The sequence below is a fragment of the Erithacus rubecula genome, assembly GCF_903797595.1.
Source record: "Erithacus rubecula genome assembly, chromosome: 2".
Taxonomy (NCBI): Eukaryota; Metazoa; Chordata; class Aves; order Passeriformes; family Muscicapidae; genus Erithacus; species Erithacus rubecula.
Window position 1 is genome coordinate 31,118,259 of NC_136685.1, and position 20,183 is coordinate 31,138,441.

The window sequence follows — 20,183 nt, forward strand, 5'->3', positions numbered from 1 at the left end:
TGTCTCAAATACTTACCTAAGGCTTCAACATGGTAATGCTAGCAGCTGCCACATTAAACAATGAAAATGCCCAGCAAAAAAACTACTTTAACCACACTTCTTTATTTTTTGGTAGCAGTGGGCTACAATCTTTTCTTTCCAGTTGCAATTTTACCTTACTAAGTAGTATGTCAGGTATGTTATCTTCAGAAGTACGTCCCAATGCTTCCACCAGGAGTTTAAAAAGATTAGTGCCTGCAACACTTGGTATGCATCTTGAGGTCTTAATATTCCACAGATTTCCATGTTTTTCAGCAAAATATGAGTTAGAAGTTAAATTCAAACTCATAAAGAATGAAATATATAATTTAAAGTTAGAAAATAACATCTTCAAAATTACTGCTGTATTTTAGAGATTTGCATTAAGTATTCCATCTCTCATCAGAGTATTAACTCTAGGTTAACTCTAATCAGTTACCTAGAGTTAACCATTTTCTCAATTACAGAAGAAGCGTCAAGCATTAGCAAAACTGTTGATGCATTTTAGTTAGAAGACTGATTTTTTTGTACTTATGGAATGATTAGGTTGCAGAAGTGTTAAAAGAGGTTAAAGAGGGCAAATTTACCCATTAATAGTATTTCAAAACATCACATTAAATAAAGACTAAAAAAACTTTTGTTCCCTTCTCTCCTTCAAGATGGAGCTCCATTTAAAAAAAAAAAAACAACACCAAAACTAGTTTCAAACATCTTGAACAGCAGTGGTTATTTGCAACTTGAAGTTTTAAGTTTTTAGTTTCTAATAAGCAGATGATAAACGTCTCTATTACACTTCAACTGTCTGGAAACATTTGTCAAGGCAGTTTTCAGACAGGATAAAACATATAAGGAGGAATGTTGATGACATATAAATAGATTTTGCATTCGAGATTGATAAATCAAGATGATACATCTTACCATGAGAATGTGAATGAGCTGGCCAGTGAAAGAATTCCAGACTTTCAGAGTCATATTATTAACTGCAGTTATAACAGAGTTGTCATGGCGGTCCCACGCCACCATGGTCACTTTCAGCTTTGTGATTTTATCTTCCACTCCTTGAAAACTTTGTCTAAAACAAAAAAATAAAAAATGGAATTGTAATCCTACTTTGCCAAAATAGTTTAACACTACTAACAAGTGTAAATACTTCTGTGTTTTGCTATATTTTTAAGAATATTTATTTAAAAAAGCAGAAAAATTAAAGATGTTTTCCATAATGTAGCACATTCAATCACAAAGAATTGTAGATACTCGAACAATGACTAATAGATCTTCCAGAAAATGCCCTCTGATACATGATCTAACTTAGTTAAATTGATAGATAGCTACAGCATTTTTTGTGACATCTAAAGAACAAAAATCCAAAAATTAATCAACCAAGTAACAGTAAATTGTCCTAAAGAATATTTATAATAAATAGTTCTCAATATGGAGAGAAGTATTCTATGCCTCTAAATTATCTAAATTCTCAGGCAATATCCAGTACTACACCACTACCCTGGCATCACTTTGCTATTGGTAAAAATGGCACTTGATCTTACATGAAACCCAAACAGCAGCAATCTATAATATAATCTATCAGAATACTAAAAAATAACATTTTTGGCAGTGTGATTTAAAGACTAATCACCCTTGAATTCTCTAGCACATTTGCCTCTATGAAAACATAAATCAAACACAATAATGGCATGTTACACTAAGCAGGCAGACAAAATACAGGATCTTCCATATAGTAAGCACAGTAACACATTGCACAATAGTATGTATTGTAAAACTCAATAATAGAAAATGTAGTTATAGTCAAATTCCCTTCCAGATTCAATGCAGAACCCAGAAGGCTTTATAAGCTGAATTCACTCTTTACTTTCAGTGCAGCAATTTCTTTTTCTTTTTTGAAAAAAGATTCTGTCCTTGTACAGAAAAGATCAAATTTGAAACTGCACTTATTCCTCTCATCACAAGGATAAAACTCAATTTTTTTTATAGGTTCTTTACTAAAATGAGCATTTCAGTTCGTTAAAATTGAAAATTTTCACTGGGAGTAACTCAGTCTGTTATCAAAGTACCAGTGTTTTATACACTCTTGTCCAACAATTTGATAGCTATGTTTTGTTGCATCTGTCCATAATTGACAAGACAATGTCTGATCTAAACATGTAACTAAATTACAGCTTTTTTAGCCTTCTCTTCCATCCCTCTCTTGGTCTTCCAGATATCTTTCCACAGACTACTCCTGAAACCATTATAATTTGTTTGGTTTTTTTCCTACTAAATATCTTTCAAAGCATTCAGTATGAACAATAAGTGGAAAAAAAGTTTATCCCTTAAACCTGTTTTAAATCTTTTTAATTTATGTCAACTGGAAAACATCTTCATGCCAAAATAAAAGGGCACAAGCCACAATTCCTACTAAGTCATTCTCCATCTTCAAGACTCTTTTGTTCCTTGTTCTAGAGTACAGATGTTTCCCTTACCTACAAACACTTGTAAATTCTCCAATTGTTTTAACACATGAGAAAACATTAAGGAGCCGACAATTCCTTTGCTCTGGTATGTTACATGAAAAAGACTCAATAGTGCTTTTCTGGGCATGCACATTCCACAATAACTGTAAATATTATTAAAATGCAAGCAATCTAAAGAAGAGATCTGCCCTGGTTTTCTTGCTCCAGAAATAAAAGTCTGTGTAAAAAATCATATAAATTTGACATTCAATGAGTTTTGATTACCTTTTACGCTTTTAATCTAATCAAAATACTATTGGCACTATTATCAGGACAAGCTAATTTCCACAGCTGAATACATAGTCAAATATTTATTTTCATTGGATTTCAAGAGCTAGATAAGCCTATGGTGCATTTAAGCAATAATAATTTAAGCCTTTCTTTTTTCTTTTCTCTCACTGTCTTTTAAAAAAAAATTTTTACTAAGTCACCAAATTATATCAAAGGCCCTCAAGAATCTATGTGATAGCAGAACATTTTACATCACTTACCCTGTTGGGCGAGTAGCCATATCTAACAAAATACTTTTCCATTCTCTTCGCTTAAATTGCCAGATTCGTGCTGTTCCATCACGGCTTCCACTCACAAATCTAAGGAAAAGGGGAAAAAGTTAATCAGAGATCAAAGGCAGATCTGTACAGAAAAGACACTTGAAAATTAAAGTTCCAGAATTTAGAATTCAAAAACAGAAGATATTAGTAAGAAGTCCAAACAGTGTCAGAATGCTGTACAAGAGGTTTGAGGTTAAAAACACTTCCCACACCAGTAACAAAATTGAAGGCCTCCAAAAAGTCCAACCTGCTTCCCTATCCTGAGCCCCTTCCAAACTAAATGAAATATGACCTTTGGTGCACCTTGCTGAGTCAAGACACTGCTCTGGCAGAGGGACACCACATACCAATGAACATCCCAAGTGACTGACCCTACCACACTAGGTCAAGAGGAGAGCCCTGCCAGTAGAAGTACAGACATGATTTAAAACAAAACCTATTCACAATAAGTTAGCATTGTTTACTAAGTATTATGACATTTATATGAAGTGTTTCCCAGCCTGAGTTTCTCTCCCACCCTTCTCCCTTTTAGAGGTTCAGAGGTAGGAAGAGGAGAAAGAAGTGGGTGAAGCTTGGTCTACAGCTATTTGAATAATAATAGAAATGTACATTAGAACATCAAATAAATGAAAGATGCTTCATAATAAACCAAACTGGTTTTTTTAGCATCCTTCATACCCAACATCCAGAACTTAAAGTGAAACATTAAAAAAAGCATTAGGCTAGCTACACAAAATATTGGTAGATCTAGTTTGATAATTTCTCTATATGCAGCAGTCACTTAACTTAAAAAAGGTTTACACATTAAAATATATCTAAAAGTACACGTATTTGATATATGAAAATATATATACACACACACACACACATATTTCTTAGGAAGAAGTTTTGAGTATTTTTATACCCATAATTTTAGCAAATTTGAAATACTTCAATCATTCCAATGAAAACAACTGTGAAACTAAGGAGTACTATTAAAAAGAAACAGTGAGACTCCATAGTTATAGACTATTTTACTAGATGAAACTCAAAATAAAGCTCTTTTTTTAATAACTGCTTCTGGAAACTGGTCTTTTAAAATGTCTACAAGGTCAAAAAGCTAGCTCTGAATAGTGTGCTTACCTGCTACTACTATTGGAAAACTGAATGCTGTCAACTTTGTCCTACATAAAAAAAGAGCAGAAAAAGAAAAAAGAAATCAAACTTCTCCAAATTATCCCCTTTTTTCCAAATTATTACTTTAATCAAGTACATATGTAATTTTTAAAAATGTATTTACAGTATGAAACTCCAACTCTGATATCTTCTCTGGCTGACCTGATCCAAAGAAATAAACCCTAATGATGTGATCTGTACTCCCAGTGGCCAAAAACATTCCACCTGAGAAAAACAAACAGATAAGTCTTTAAAAAAAGGGCAATCTACTGTTATTACAGTATTTTCAAAGGGATTTAACATCAAATACTTCAATATATTCTCTGAAATTTATAGCTGCATCTCATTTCAACTATGCCTGTAATTGACCTTTAAGTCAAAACAACATTTAGAAACTCCAAAGTTTAACTGAACCTCATATTTGCTGTCAGTAAATATGCATAAGCAGATGTATCCAAAAGATTAACTAACCAGAGTAATTTGCTTGCAACTAAGCCCTTAGAAGCCTCCCTCCTTAAAAAAACAAAACAACCAGAACTAGAATTCCAGCACATTTTTATATTTTATCCAATTATTTATGCAGCATTCTTCAGTTACCAGCTCTAGAATCAATGAAACTCAGACCGTGAGAACTCTGTAATCAGCCCATTCTTGTATAAATCCCCATATATTACACTTCAGATAAAGCTGACTCTCCTAATTAATCTGAGAAAAAAGTATATATCTATCCTCTTCTGAAAAGACTTGCATTCACAAGAGACTTACAGTATTTCATGTTTAACTGTTTCTAAGAATTTCTGTAGCAGAAAGTATTAATGAACAAATTCTGAATTTCTATTTTAAATACTTGGGGGTTTTTAACAGGCATTTAAACTCAAATCCATCTTATTAAAAAAGAAATATGCTACAGTAACCATAATGTACTTTATTTTACACTTCAAATTATTTCTTACACTAATACAAGCGAGGAGGAATAAAAAGTACTTTACCAGCACTAAAAGAAGAACAGATCATTTGGACTCCAGGCCGAGGACGTTCTGTAAACTTTGTTGGCCTTGGACTAAAAGTTAAAAAATAAAAATACAAAAAAAATGTTAAATAATTTTCTAATAGGGTTTCAAAAAACAAGTCAATATCTTAGAAATAAAGGACAGAAGGATAAAATTAAATATGAAAGAACAGATGGCTGCCCATTTATAAACAATTTTGTGTGACTATGCTTCATGATCTGATCTTTAGGAAACTAAGACATCCAGATGGACTAAGTAATCCATGCATCAAGGAGAGTTGTAACATAACTTAAATCCCATTCCCTTCTGATATTTCTATACAAACTCTCTCCTGATGTTATCAACAAGGCAGAATAGAGCCAGTTTCCCATGATATTCAGTTTTAAACTGCTAGGTGTACTGGGTTTTTCCCATGGTATATGCTTGCTTTTACAAGAGAATTCTTTATAGGCAAGGATATCAAAGAAATTTAAATAAATTTTGAGGTTTTCATGGTATTAGAGTACAAGAGTTTCTTCAAATGACATATATTCCTTGTAGGCTTGTTTCAAACAGTACCCAAAATTTCAGGACAATGGTTAGAAGCTTGTAAGGGATTTTATTTTATGGCCCTCACTTTTCTCTAGGCATTTCAGAATGTGATGTGCAAGCAAAACTAAAGCATCAGTGGATCTGGCACTTTAAGGCTGTAAAACCAAAACAATTCAGATCAAGTTCTTCAATCATTATTTCAATTCTGTTAATGCATTACAGCAACCTCAAACCAGTAGGTGGTCTTGTACAGTATGCCATCTGCAATCTTCCATCAAAGAATTAACTTATGAGAGAACAGCAGCACAACACCCACGAGTGTCATCACTAAAGATTTGCTCTAACATAAAAGAATGAATATTCAGAACTTATCCAAAATGTTCTCTTTTAAAAGCAAAATGGCCTGTATAATTCATTTCACCTGAAGGCAGATGTATAAGAGCTCTTTCTCCACTAATCGATTATTGCTATCTCAAAGAAATTAATAAGCACTAAACCTCAGTGATATTTATGCATAAAAGAAAGTAATAAACATCAGGAATACCAGTAAAGAAATCCATCTCCAAATTATCCATTCGGTATAGGCTATTTCTGTGACCTTTTCTGCAAGAGTTTTAAGGTAACTCCCTACAGAAACTTCACAAGATTCACCAAAGAAGACAAAGATCTTTTTTTACAAAACAGTTGAAATGCTCCTTAACTGAGAGACTGACAAGAACTATCAGACAATACAATATGCAGTTCACATAAATTTGGAACAAATGTAAATAGATAAATAGGCTGTTGTTTTCTTCCACTGTTGTTTGTGAACTCTGCCTTTGGAGTTTGGACAACTGCAAAATAGAGCAAGTATGCACTTTCATTCTAGTTTGGACAACCAATTTAAATTTTCAAACTTATGTCTCTCCAATGTGTGCTATTTTAGGCATTAGGAGACAAGAGATTCCAGCACTCTACTACAAAAGAGAAGATTGCAAAATGAGTCAGGTAATCAGTATTTTTGTGAAGCATGGAAAGGGGAGAAAAACTGGTTCTCTCCAGGACAGTGTTTCACTTTACATATATTTTCAATGCATTTATTAAATAATTTATCAGTTTATTAATCTAATCTGAAGACAAGCCTAACTCTGGTCATGCAGCAGTTAAAACAGGACTTCTTCACAGAAAACAGATGTGTGACATAACCTCTCTAACTTAAGTCTTTGCTCACAAGTCAATGAAAAAGGCTGATATCTGAGCATATAACTGAGTTCTGATATATGACCAGTTCTTTTAACATCAAGTGCCTTCTGCATAAGAAAGCAAATGGGAAGTATGACATCACACTGATGATAATTGAGAAAACAGTGTCTTGTCCAAAGCAGGAATGTCAAAATCAGCATTTGTTTTTCCTGAGGTTTTTTCCCTCTTTTTGAAATTATGGGAGAATAAATAGATAAGAAAAGCAGTACACCAAGCTCCTCTATTCCAATCTGTGAGACAGTTCTGCTGCTTTGCTCATATGGTCTGTCAGTAACAGGCTAACACTGGAAACTTGTGATGCAAAAAGGTGGTGGAAGAAAAATGAAAACTCAGTGTCTTCCTCAGAAAATATATATAGGCAAACATTTCACAGTGCAACTAATTTAACTGTGATGCACTGACCAGTTGCAATAATTCTGCCTTAAACTTGAATGAAGCACGCGATTCTTCAATTTCTGATAAGGCAGACTTTCTCACTCATTCCTACTGTAAACTGATGCAAGACCCAACTCCTGTGTTTACCATCACCACCCACAATAGTAAAAGATGACTAAACCCAGGGTAAGACTCAATTACCTAAATTTTCAATTGTTTTCCCATCTTGTTTGGGCTACATTCTGTGAATTCCTTGCCTGCAGCAACAACCAGTCTTCCTCTGTTTGGAAACTGAATTAATCTACCTGGAATGTTACTGCTTTTAGACATATCTGGTAGCTTCCTAGTCATAAATCTCTTCAAGGAAAGAAGGGGAGCACACAGATGCCCCTATAAAGCTAAAAAACACGCATCCACACTAGTCACAGAACCATGTGAACAAGGTTGCTCACTTTCCTTTTGTGGTCAGTTGTGCCAATGTCTCTTTCATCTTATGACACTAAATCTATTGCAATGTGCTCTTTAGCAGTTCATCAAAACAGAGCTGTCACCAACATCCCCAGACTGGGCCATATGTCTGCCCCAAACACAGAACATGCCACAGTTAACAAGGTTATCAAAAAATAGGAGACCAACATGAGAAGACCCTAATTTCAGACATATTATTAATTAATATTAACTGCAGTAGAGTTGTTGGCAAAACTGAGTTACAAGATTTTTGAAATCTGAGAATGAAACAAACCAAACATTTGCAGAGATAAGAAACAAAAACCACAAGAAAATACAATTCTGTGTAGTTAAGAACAAAACTATTATTTTTAATTTGAGAACACATTGAACACAATACCAACTCTGCCATTCCTCTATTCCATGAAAAAGTTTGGCAAAGTACTAATGGCATAATCATCTTGAAATGACAATCAACCACATGATCACCATGAGGCTGCTCACAACCAGGTTCAAGTAGTGTTGAGTACAAAAAGTAGGGGTGGGACATACAGATTTTCTGCCTCTTTTAAGTAGCCAAAATTTTGAGACTTCACCGCCCATCCCCATTTGAAGCATTGGATAATTTAGTAACACACTTTCATCACTGATAGCAATTGCATTCTTGTAGAGCAGGCTGCCAGCAAGCTCAGGAGGAACATGAAATCAAGTTCTAACTTCAGCATGTTATAGCATCTTTCACCTGAACTACTCAGAACTCTTGGTCTTGCTTGAAAGATGCAATTTCACCTTCCTGGGTGGGAGTTGTACTACAACCAAGACACAGGGCAGCAAGTTCTGAGGCTGAATAACCATGGTAAGAGATCTTATTGTCCCTGCCAGTTTTCCTCCTCTTTAGAAATATTGAACAGAAGGAAGCCTACATTTTTTACTACTTGATAAATGGAAGAATGAACTTCCCACCTCACCAGCAATACTCTCCTCCAGATGGCCTACACATCATATTTTTTAAATATAACTTCAAAAGAGGCCTTATGATAGAAATTAACAGGCATCTCTTTCCCTTGATGCTCTTATATTGCTAGTACTTGTTTTCCCCCAGAATATAACTGAATGGATGTAGAGGAATTCTGCCACATTTCTGCAGCTCTGGAAGAAGAACCACATCCAAGTGTATAAGAAGTGCAATCACCTCAATGAAAACTGTTATGACAATATACAAATATATATATTTATTATACAAATATTGCTGAGTTGCATTAGCCATGCAATGCAGCCTTCTTGTGGAAAATTACACTGGATTGCAAGTTTGCTAGTATAATTTATTTTGGCTTACCAGAATAATCATGATAGGCACAGTTAGAAAAGTTTATAGATTAGCACATTGAGTAAACCCTTCCCTAACTAACAAGTTCCCTGAACTAGTATACTGTACAATTCAGGAAATTAAGATTTGTCTGTGTGTCCAACTGTTTTGATATCACAAGTGGCATACAGTTATATTCCAGTCCCAAAAGACATATCTGTTTTTTATTTAGACATTTTTATCAAGTCTTAATTTGAATTTAAAAGCATTAATTACTACAAATACATTACACCTCTACTAAGCGTAAACAAAGACCTAAAAGAAGCAAAGGCACACAGGGATGCCTTTTAATATCTTCATATAATGCATATCCTGTGGCAAGGAGTTTTGTAACTCAGTTGCACGTTTTGTAAACAATCACCTTCTCCCAATTTGAAAATAGATACTTTCATTTGATACCTTCTAGAACTATGAGGGTCTACAAGCAATTCCTCATTATATTCCCTCTTCAACACACTCATGACTGTACATGACTCATCTTCATGTATTAATTTTTTCCAGACTGAATAAAATACATAGAGGTTTCCTCTCTCTTCTGAAGCCCAACATAAAAAGTATTTCCAAAACAGAAGGTAAGAGCAGTAGAAAAATTCCTGTCTCAAAATTTAATCTGGGCTCTGTTGTTAAGCAACATGAGTCACTAGTGTGACTTTGTTTACCAAACCACTTCCTTGCTGGGCTGCACATGATAGCTGAACTGATTTGTTTTCTCTATGCCCCTGTTTAATCACACTTCTTGAAATTACTTCTACATGAAAGCATTCCTCAAGTATCTTTTATTCTTTTAATATTTGTTGAGCACATCTCACTAAAAACTTTTATTCTACAATTATAGATCACCATGGAAAGGAATTAGTTGAGAATCCCCTACCACAACTGGCCCCAATTTTCTCCCTGAGTTTTATCTCAAGACAAATCCCATCCAACTTCATGATTCAAACTTTCATAATTTCTAAACATTCATCTTCCAGCTTATATATTAAAACCTACCTAACTTTCAAGGATTCACTATTTTTAATAGTGAATAATAACAGTGACAGAATTAGTTTCAAAAAATTAATTCCATAGACTAAAACTTCACTTAGGAAAAGGAGAAGAAAATAAACAAAAGATAAAAGAAAAAACATGTGGGTCAAAAGATTTACCCATCAGACAGACTAAGATTTCATCTTGTCAACAAGAACTCAGACTTAGAAAGCCTTAAGAAAAATAACTCCTTTCCTTCACACAAAAATAAACATGTAAGCTTTTGCCTCCTGCCCTCAGTAAAAAGGGGAGTCCTGATTTGATGACACCATCCACTAGTCAGCAGATGAGTAACAACCTGACACAGCTTCATATGACAGACAAAACATCCAGAGAACATCAAAATAGTTAAGGCCCAAACAACTAGAGAAGTACCTATGTAAGAGTGCCTGCAAGCTCTGCATAACCTCAGCACACTGGGAGAAAAAGATTCTAGCACCAATTACCAAAAGTACAAGGAAATTTAACTTACCTTCGAGGAGTATATACCCATAAGAGAACATCCTATCATCAAAGCTAAATCACTAATGATTACTAAAACAACCATTTCCAATTTTAAGTTATGGGTTTTAGCAATAAAGGAAAATAAAGAGCCAAAGCATTTAAAAGCTGCTGAGCAAGTGGATTTTTAAAAACTGTATATGAAAGTCCTGACAACATTCTTAGTATCTTTGAAGGCATAAACTTCAGGTATAACTTCAGTCATCAATACTTGGCTGTCCAAGAATGCTGCCTTCTGCCATGTTACAGCCAAGAGCAACTACGAAAAGGTAATATAGGTAAAGAAAGAACAAACATCAAAAATATCCTATCCTGATTTACACTAGCACATTACTGTCTCCTTTAATGGTGGATTTTGAAATCTAAATTGCAATAATTTTATCAAAATAATTTTAATTTGAAATTGCTATGACATCAGAATAATGGAGTGCCAACTTTGACATTACATTAAACAAAAAATCCAACAGTACACTCATTTTCTAAATTAACATGTATACAAGAGATAAGCAAGCTGTAGCTACATCAGAAATAGATCATACCCAACAATCACATACTGAAAGTCAATCACAAGCTTGGTTTAGTCAAATTTTTCTCCGTATTTGTACATCATTCTTAATTATGTAAACAGAAGTAGCAATAAATAAAATAGCAACTAACTTTATTTTAAGGGTGCCAGCATCCCACAGCCAAAAGCATATAGTTCCATCTGCCCCGGTTGAAGACAAATATCTCTTTGAGCCACTGCATAGTGGAGAGAACTGGGAAAAGGGGGGAGAAAAAAAAAGTTCTCCTGTTAATATGTTCCAGATATGCTAAGAAGTTCCACAATTCATCTCACCAAGTTAAAAAAAAAAAAAAATATCAAGTGTCAAACCATACTTAAGGGAAACAAATTGGAATGAACACCAAAATAAAAAAAACACTGCTCCATCACTCCCTCCAGAACAACCCTTCTGGGTTACTTTCCAAAGCATTCCAGGTTCCTCCTCCCTCTCCCCATCACCCAAGTTGCACAATAGCATGCAGCTCTAAACAAAAACAAACCAAAGTACTTCCAGTGACTGCAGTTTTTACTCAATGCACCTGTGCTCATAATCACAGTCTGCAAAGGAATGGTACTTCAAAACATAACTGCTCACATGTGTCATGCAGTTTTTTTGAACAAGGATTATGTCTGGGATTCTTCAAAGGTCAGGCATTTTGACAATAAATGTTTTTTTGCAATGCCTACCATGAAAATTCCTTCTCACTTCAAGCTTAGTTGCCAGGCATGCATTTTTATTACACTGAACGTTCCCATGACCCATTTTTGCATTGCAAAAACCTACCTGCAATGATGTTATAGATGCACTGTGGCCCTGCAGGACTGCTAAGGGTGCACAAGTTCGAAGGCACCAAACTCGGATCATTTTATCACAGCTTCCAGCAGCTATCATGGTGTTTTCATAGTTTACTGCCATATCAGATATTTCAGCTGCATGCCCTCTCAGGGTAGCCAACAACCTTCCATCATCAGTTGCCCAGATTTTTACAAGGCAATCATCTGATCCCTAGAAGTAAGGTAGAAATTATTTCAACCATGCCATTGCCTGTTTTGATGACAGAGTTAGCAGTGAAATGAAAAAATGAGCTAGTGACATGAAGATAGTCCCACCCATGCTTTTAACAGTTTTCTACACTGCATCCAAAACACAAGTTTACACTGATTCTCAACAATATATACAAATCATGATGCATTTATAATACAGATCACAAATCCTACAGCAAGTTGATTTATGCTTCAGCAAGACACTTTTTCCAAAAATCCTGTACAAACTGAAGAAGCTGTTACAATACATTAAAATAGACTCACACTAAATGCAAAAGTGAATTATAAACTGGTACAGTCTGTCATTTATGCCCAAATAGGTTCCTTATCTTCCTAGTTTCATTGTCATACTTACCACAAATTAGATAAACAGCATGTATGAACAGCTATTCCATTATTAGATAAAACTATTACAAACCTGCTTAAATATTCACATTAACAAACACTGAAATTACTATTTTTTCTCAACAAACTCAAGAGGTTTCACCCACATATTCATATTTGACTCAAATTTTCCTGGTCGTCACACACAATTCTAACAGCCACTTGCCTGTATACAACAAATTCCCAGCCCTAACAAAAAATTCACAACCCATTCCTTCAATTTTTATTGCATTTCTGTGCCTTCCTGAAAGTCTAAGCATCTGCAACACAATGGCTCAATACCAAGACATTTGAACACTGCATACACACCAAGAGACAAAATTTATTGTAAACATTCAATTCAATTACTTATGTTCAGAAGCAATACAAGTTGGGTTTAAACATCCAGAGTACTGATCTGCTACCTGACACACACAGGTGCTACAAGTTACAACGTGACACCACCCTTATAAAATTTGACCAGTGTTTTCTATTCCATCTTCTTACCCTGCCTCTGCACATCTGCCTCTGTAATGTAGCATTTACACTTTAAAGACAGCAGAAGGCATGGCAATACCATCATCTACCTTTTATAAAATAGGACCAAGTCTCCTATGTAAAGGAAATAGTTACAGAAGCTTGTTCCTAATTATGTTTTCTGCCTCTTGGGTGAGAAGAGCAATGATACAGCCTATATTATTTCTATGTATGCATAAAATTTTCATGCTGAGATTCTGTGGAACACATTTGGCTCATTTAATTGCTAGACTGCCCCAGTGTCAGACCAGGGAACACAACCAGAGCCTGAGTTACAGCAATGAGCAGAGGACAGAATCACAGAATTTCTGAGGTGAGTAGATACTTTGGTCTAGTCCAAACTCCTTGCTCAAGTAGGGTCAGCTAGAACATGATGCTGTATCCACCACTCAGATTTTATTATCTTCTAGGCATCTACTGAAAGCATCTTCTTGTTCCATCACCCAGGTCCTTGAATGAAGCATGAGAGGGTACAGTGTCAGTATCACACCCTGTGATACCCCTCTAGTGACTGGCCTCCAGCTGGACCTTGTGCTGCTAATCACAGCCCTTCAAACCTGAAAATGCCCTAAGCTGACAGTCTCACAGTCCACACATCTAACCTGTGCATCATCTGTTTGTCAGTAAGGATGCTATAATTATCTGAAAGATAGTATCTGCTCATGTGGTTCTGTTATCATGATATGAGATTCTAGAGTATGAAGAAGCTTGTATATTCTTCTCAAAATGCAGTCACCACCAAAAAACCCAGGAAGCTGAGACAAAAGGGTATCTGTGCTTGCAGGTATGTAAAACTGCAAATAAGAGCCTCACTGCTCAAGACAGACCTGAAAGTTGGAGAAGGGAACAGCAGACCCAAAACTACCAAACACTAGAAAAAGTAGAAATCAGTCACAAAATGGTCAGCAAAGAAAAAAAATTAAAATTGTTGTGGCACCTAATACCACCTAGAGGATCTCCAGAGGTCTTTTTAGTGACAGCAAAGGAAAGAAGATCAGCATAAAATGGGCCTGCTCCTTGCCAGCTGGCTATAGTGTCACTATAGAGATGCATGTTTAACATCTCTACTGCAGAGAAAAAATACTGTCAGCCAAGTCTCAACAACTAAAATGGGGGGGGGGGGGGGAGGAGGAGGGGAGAGGGGGTGAGAGAGAAAGGCAGAGAGAAAGGAAAGAAAAACAAAAGAGAAAAAAACTAAGGTAAAATTGTACATTCTGTAGCACCTTGGCATCAGTACTAGAGTTCAAATAAATTAATGTGCTTCTATCTGATCTGAATGGGACAGCCTACAACTCTTATTTTTGCAATTAATTTTAATTGAAAAAAAAAAAAAAAAAAAAAAAAAAAGAACTGTTGCAATTCTACTAGCAAGGGCATGTAGATTACACCACAGCTCATGTTTCCAAGGTTATATCCACAACTGCTACAAATTATGTACCTATTAAAAAGCATCTGTCAAAAGTGAATCCTAAAACAACTTCAGCACCAAGGGAGAATTGATGACTGTATGACCAAGGTATGGAGTAAAATTGGTTCATTTTCCTACCATTACACACACTTGTGGGATGAAGTGAAACTGCCAAGCAACACACAAATTAATCTTGGGTTGGAAATCTTACACAGATAATTACACAATGCTGTTTATTATTCCCTAGAAAGAATAATCTCAGCAGAGACAGGAAAATAAAGGTGGGGAAAAAAGGAGGATTTTGCAGTCAGAAATTTAAGTAGTGCAGGAACTAGAGAAGACAGTATTTGTTTCTATTGCCCTGCATGAGTTCTGCAAGTCATGCTTTTCAGTGGAACCAGAATACAAAGTCTCTACAGGCTGCAGGGGGGCAGCTGCCTCACCACAGTCTTTCCCATAGTTTGCAGGGGCATCTCTATTCCAGCATTTGAAACACCCCTTCCTCTTCACTCATGATGGAGTTATTAGGGCTGTTTCTCTCATGTATTTTCACTCTCTCCCAGCTGTAGCTGCCTAGGGATTTTTCTCTTCCTTCTTAAATACATCATCCCCGTGGCACTGCCACCATCTCTGATGTGCTGAGCCTTGGCCAGCAGTGGCTCTATCTTGGAGCTGGCTAGCATTGGCTCTGGACATGGAGGAAGCTTCTCACAGAAGACCCTCAGTACCACAACCTTGCTATGTGAACACAGTAAAGATCAACTAAGCTTGCAGGAAAAATGTACTGTCTTATTACCACTGTCTTTAGGCAAAATAGAAGTAACATCTTTCTAGCAAGGACAACATCTCCCAGATGAGCGTGAAGCAAAACTAAAAAAAATTTCCTTTTAATTTGAAACAGAACATGAACAAAGCTTGAATTTAGAGGCTTTCAATCCTCCAGATGTCAGGTGGAACATTCATGATATAGAATTTATTATGATGCAGCTTCTAGAACTAATTATAAATCTAAAGCAACTTATCTAACTACCGTCACACTGAAGGTTGTGGAGCAAAAATGTAAGATAAGAACAATTCCCTACCAATGCATACAAATTTACATACCACACTAGAGACTTAGTTGTAGTGGTCTAGATTAAAAAGAACTGGCACCATTTCATTATACAGATGCAATTACAACACAACAGCTCATGACTGTTTACCCACTGACTATATAAGGACAGCTACAGCAACTTTGATTTTACTGAAATGTGGAATACAACCATTTGCCAACAACCATTTAAACATCTACATGAACACTGGATTTACCTAAAAGTGCAGAGATAAGAAGGTCAGTTCCATGCTCTCCAAAACGAAAATTCACCAACCACAATTAATACCTATGGCTACTTTATTTAATGCTTGAAGTAATCATGATCTAAATCAGGAACTTGCTTTCAAGCAATTAAACCAGGATACTAGTAAGCAAAGGAATGCCTGCAAAACTCTGAGATTGCAGAAACATATTGCCCCATTCCACCTCCCATTTTATTTCAGGTTGTTCTCTCTCCTCAAAAGAAACTGCTGTTACCATCAAGAGAATTTTTTCTTAAAATCTCTAATGCATTCTGCCATGTCACATACAAAATAAACCCACAACACAGAGCCCATTTCCTGGTAAGTAAATCATGTATAAACCACAGGATGAAAGATTTTAATGCCTGTGATTTAGCTTGCTGATGAAAAAAAAAAAAAAAAAAAAAGAAAATAAGTTTCTTCTATGCCTGTAGTAACAAGTGAACAAATAAATAGGCCTGTTCAAAACAATGCAAGGTGTCCCATTCCTTCAACCACACATCTCCCCATACAACAAAGCAAGATGTATGTGGGCAAAAGAGAGAATATATTTACAACTGCCTTGGAAGAATTTTAAAAGTCAGGACGTCAAGGCAAAATAAGAAATCTGAACTGTACTTCTATCAGCATTGTTCAAGCTATCTGATAGGAGGTTAAAAGGACATAAACAAGCTCCTGAATCCACATAGGTATCAATTACATCCAGTGTTTGCAGGAAGGCAATAAATGCAGCAAAAGCATCCTGGCATGAAGTGTATTTATGAAATCTTTGTATCTGCTGAAACTGACTACTTACCCAGGTATCAAAATATTATACTGACATCTATGTGGTTTTATAAATCCCATCCGTTGGGAATTTCATTACTGATTTCAGACATCTGTCTAGTATTTATGACTTAACAACAACCAAAAAAAAAGCAAATAATTAAAAATACTAAAAACACTAGTACTTAAAAAAAAAAATCCTAGGATCTCATAACGACAATTTGTTGTGAATCAACATCTGTTACAACACACCATGTGATTGTTCTCTCTCTGACTTCCTAATCTAATTCCACAGTGTCAGTTCCTTGTTTTGCTTATGTTTTTGCTAGAGAAAACAGGGCAGAAGAAAGAACCTACACAGGGTAAATCCTTTCCACTGAAAATGAACTGTTTTCTCAATGAGCTGCACAGATCAGCACCACCATCACATCTAGTGTTCAAATACATATGCCAAAAGTATTCAATGTGTAAACCAGCATTGCTATTAAAAAGCAAATAGGAGAGGAACAGTAGTAAAGAATTATTCTGCTTTTCATTCATAATCAGTGTATCTATCCTATATTCAAGTATTGGAAACAATAAGGTGACATATTATGTTTACTTAAAAATGAAAAAAATCTACAAAAAAAAAAAAGATTTTGTACTCACAGTAAATATTCGTCTGCCAGTCCGATCAAAAGTTACACAGTATACAGAAGATAAGTGTCCTAAAATTCGCTTGTGCATCTTCATATGTTGATAGACTGCAGTTGGAACAAGGCGCTCAAGTCTGTATTTTCCATTTAGTTTTCTTGAAAACAGGGTATCCACTACCAAATGGGTAAAGAAAAAAGAAGAAACATTTATATTGCATTCATAAACTAAAATACTTGACAGGGATGGAAAATTTATCTCAACGCTGGACTACCTGCGCATATGAACATGTTGCTGCAGTAATTACCTTATTTTGCCCTAGTTAGAGAAAAAATACATCTAAAAGTAGCCTATGATACTTGGAAAAAGTATTGAACTGCAAGGAATAGTCCAAAGATGCGATACAACTTACAACTTTAAGTGCCCAAATTCAGGAGTACTGAGGTAGCTTCCATGAAGGAGAAAACCTACCTCAAATATAGAAAGTGTAAAAGCTTCCACATAGTTATTAACTGAAGGTCAGCACACATTCAAATCTTCTCCAAGGCAACTTGCTTCTTGAGGTCTACTCAAATATTTATCCACCACTTATAAGACCATTCATTTTCTAAGAATCCTGCTACCCACTACAGCTAAACAAACACACACACAAAACCACCAAATGAAAATTCACAAATTAATTTACCAAATCTTACAGAAATTTCTGATTCTGACTAACAAAACTTTATTTCAAAGAACTTGGTGATATTTTTCAACTTTAAAAGCTGACAAGTTCCAGGAGCAAGAATTCAACAAAATGGAAATCTTTCATCAAGAAAGTCAGAGAAGAAAATAAAGCTCATTGTAATTAATCTTAAACTACTATTCAGCAATAATAAAGCAACAAAGTATAATACTTCTCTGCATGGATACATAAACATTAGTCACACTTCATATCCTCATCAGACCAAAGAATAGCAATGGTGATACATTTTATAATCTACAGAACTGTGACAAGGCAGGTAATGTAACATTGACACACAGAATGGTGTTGAAGATATAAAGCACATTTCTAAGGGACCACACTCAGTCACCCAACCTAACCTCCCTGCTGAAGCAGCATTGTCCTAGAGCACAAGACTGCATCTAGACAGTTCTTGAATGTCTCCAGTGAGGGAGACTCCACAATCTCTCTGGGCAACCAGTTCCAGTGCATAGTAATTCATACAGGAAAGTTCTTCCTCATATTCAGCAACTTTCTGTGCATCTGTTTCTGCCTTTACCTTCTTGTCTTATTGCTCAGCACCAAGAAGAGTCTTTTTCTTGGCACCCTCCCTTCTAATACCAACAGACATTGATATGGCCACCTCTCAGTTGTTGCTTCTCAAGGATGAGCAGGTGTAGCTCTCTCAACCTGTCCCATTTATCTCAGAGAGAGACACTCCAGTCCATTAATCATCCTCATAGCCCTCCACTAGACCCACTCCAACACCTCCATGTCTCTGGACATAGCACTCCAGACTGACCTCATCAGGGTTGAGTGGATCACTTCCCTTGACCTGATGGAAATGGTCTTCCTGAGGCGACCCTGGATACACTGGCCTTCTCAGTCACATGGGCACTGCTGGCTCATGGACAACTTGCTCCCTAGCATCAACTGCAAAAGTGCAACAAACCCCTTGCACCACTTGGGTTTGGCCCAGAACAACATAACAGTAGATCATAAGCCAGCACAGGTCAAACTACATCAGATATGCCAATTTTTATAGTGGGATTTTAACAACTCTGTAAGAACCACAAGCTTATTGTGTTATAGCCAAGTCCACTAGACTCAGGCCCTAATTCAAGGAAGTTTTTCTAGTTTAAGAAGCTCCGTGAAGAAGTGGAATTATTAGCTGTAGAGCAAAGAACTTTTAGTCAAGGAGCAATTGCTGTCTTAAGGCTCCATTGTATCTTCACCCTTCCCTCACACCAGAAGACAAGATTGCATTTCCTTTATGACAAAGTTTTCCCTTTCCAGTAGTCTACTGCAGAACAGCAGGAAACCAAGATTAGTTCAGGCACAAGATAAATCTAGTTTTGGTATCTGACAAATCATCCTATGCTTAAAAAAAAAACCCTCAACAAAAAACACACACACACAAAAAAAGAAACCAAACAAGTACACACACAAACCAAAAAAAGTCTTTGTCCCAACAAAATGAGTTTACACAATATTTACAGAAATATATACAGAAATTACCTTTTGTCTACTTTAAATGTAAGATGGATATGGTTTATGGATCTCTCAATGCCTTCAAATGAAACAATAGCTCATAAAAACTGAAAAAAAGCTTAACTAAAAGTTAAATTTCTAGAAATGTGTCAAGGAAACAAAACTGCATGGAGACTCTTTAGGATAAAACAACAAATTACTTTGCATAAGCATGCAATTTTTAACATATACCTGAGTTTATAAAAAAATTTCCAAAGTACTTGAGATCAATTTCAAGTTTGATAGGGTTTATGGGAGTAGGTTGTTTGGTTTTGGAGGGTGTTTTGGTAACACTGGAGACGCTAAGTTTAGTGGAACACAAGCCAGTATTTCTAGGAATGGTCTCACTGATGCCAATCACCAGTGTGCAACTTGTCACTAGTTCACATATCCCTGGGAAACTCAACAGGTGAAACACACATTGTTCAGTAACAATCAACCTACTAGAGGAAATAAAAGGCAATACTGTGACACTGGAAACAAGAACACTAGAATCCATCTTACTCTTTAGCCTAGATCAAAATTTGAAACATGGGAAAATACCAAAGCTGGTTAAAAATAAAACTAAGTGAATAAAAAAAGCAATTTGACA

General features: G+C 35.8%; 1 protein-coding gene across 2 annotated transcripts in view; it reads right to left on the bottom strand.

Moving 5' to 3' along the window:
* The window catches only part of PHIP (PHIP subunit of CUL4-Ring ligase complex), a gene marked incomplete at its 5' end in the record, with an annotated part of 101,253 nt that overhangs the window by 61,483 nt on the left and 19,587 nt on the right, over positions 1 to 20,183 (bottom strand). For both annotated transcript variants that reach the window (XM_079297694.1, XM_079297693.1), the window contains 8 exons: positions 937 to 1,090; positions 3,017 to 3,115; positions 4,199 to 4,239; positions 4,356 to 4,456; positions 5,221 to 5,291; positions 11,387 to 11,487; positions 12,058 to 12,279; positions 17,374 to 17,534. In XM_079297694.1, the coding sequence (XP_079153820.1) occupies positions 937 to 1,090; positions 3,017 to 3,115; positions 4,199 to 4,239; positions 4,356 to 4,456; positions 5,221 to 5,291; positions 11,387 to 11,487; positions 12,058 to 12,279; positions 17,374 to 17,534 (950 nt within the window). The remainder of the gene's footprint in view (positions 1 to 936; positions 1,091 to 3,016; positions 3,116 to 4,198; positions 4,240 to 4,355; positions 4,457 to 5,220; positions 5,292 to 11,386; positions 11,488 to 12,057; positions 12,280 to 17,373; positions 17,535 to 20,183) is intronic.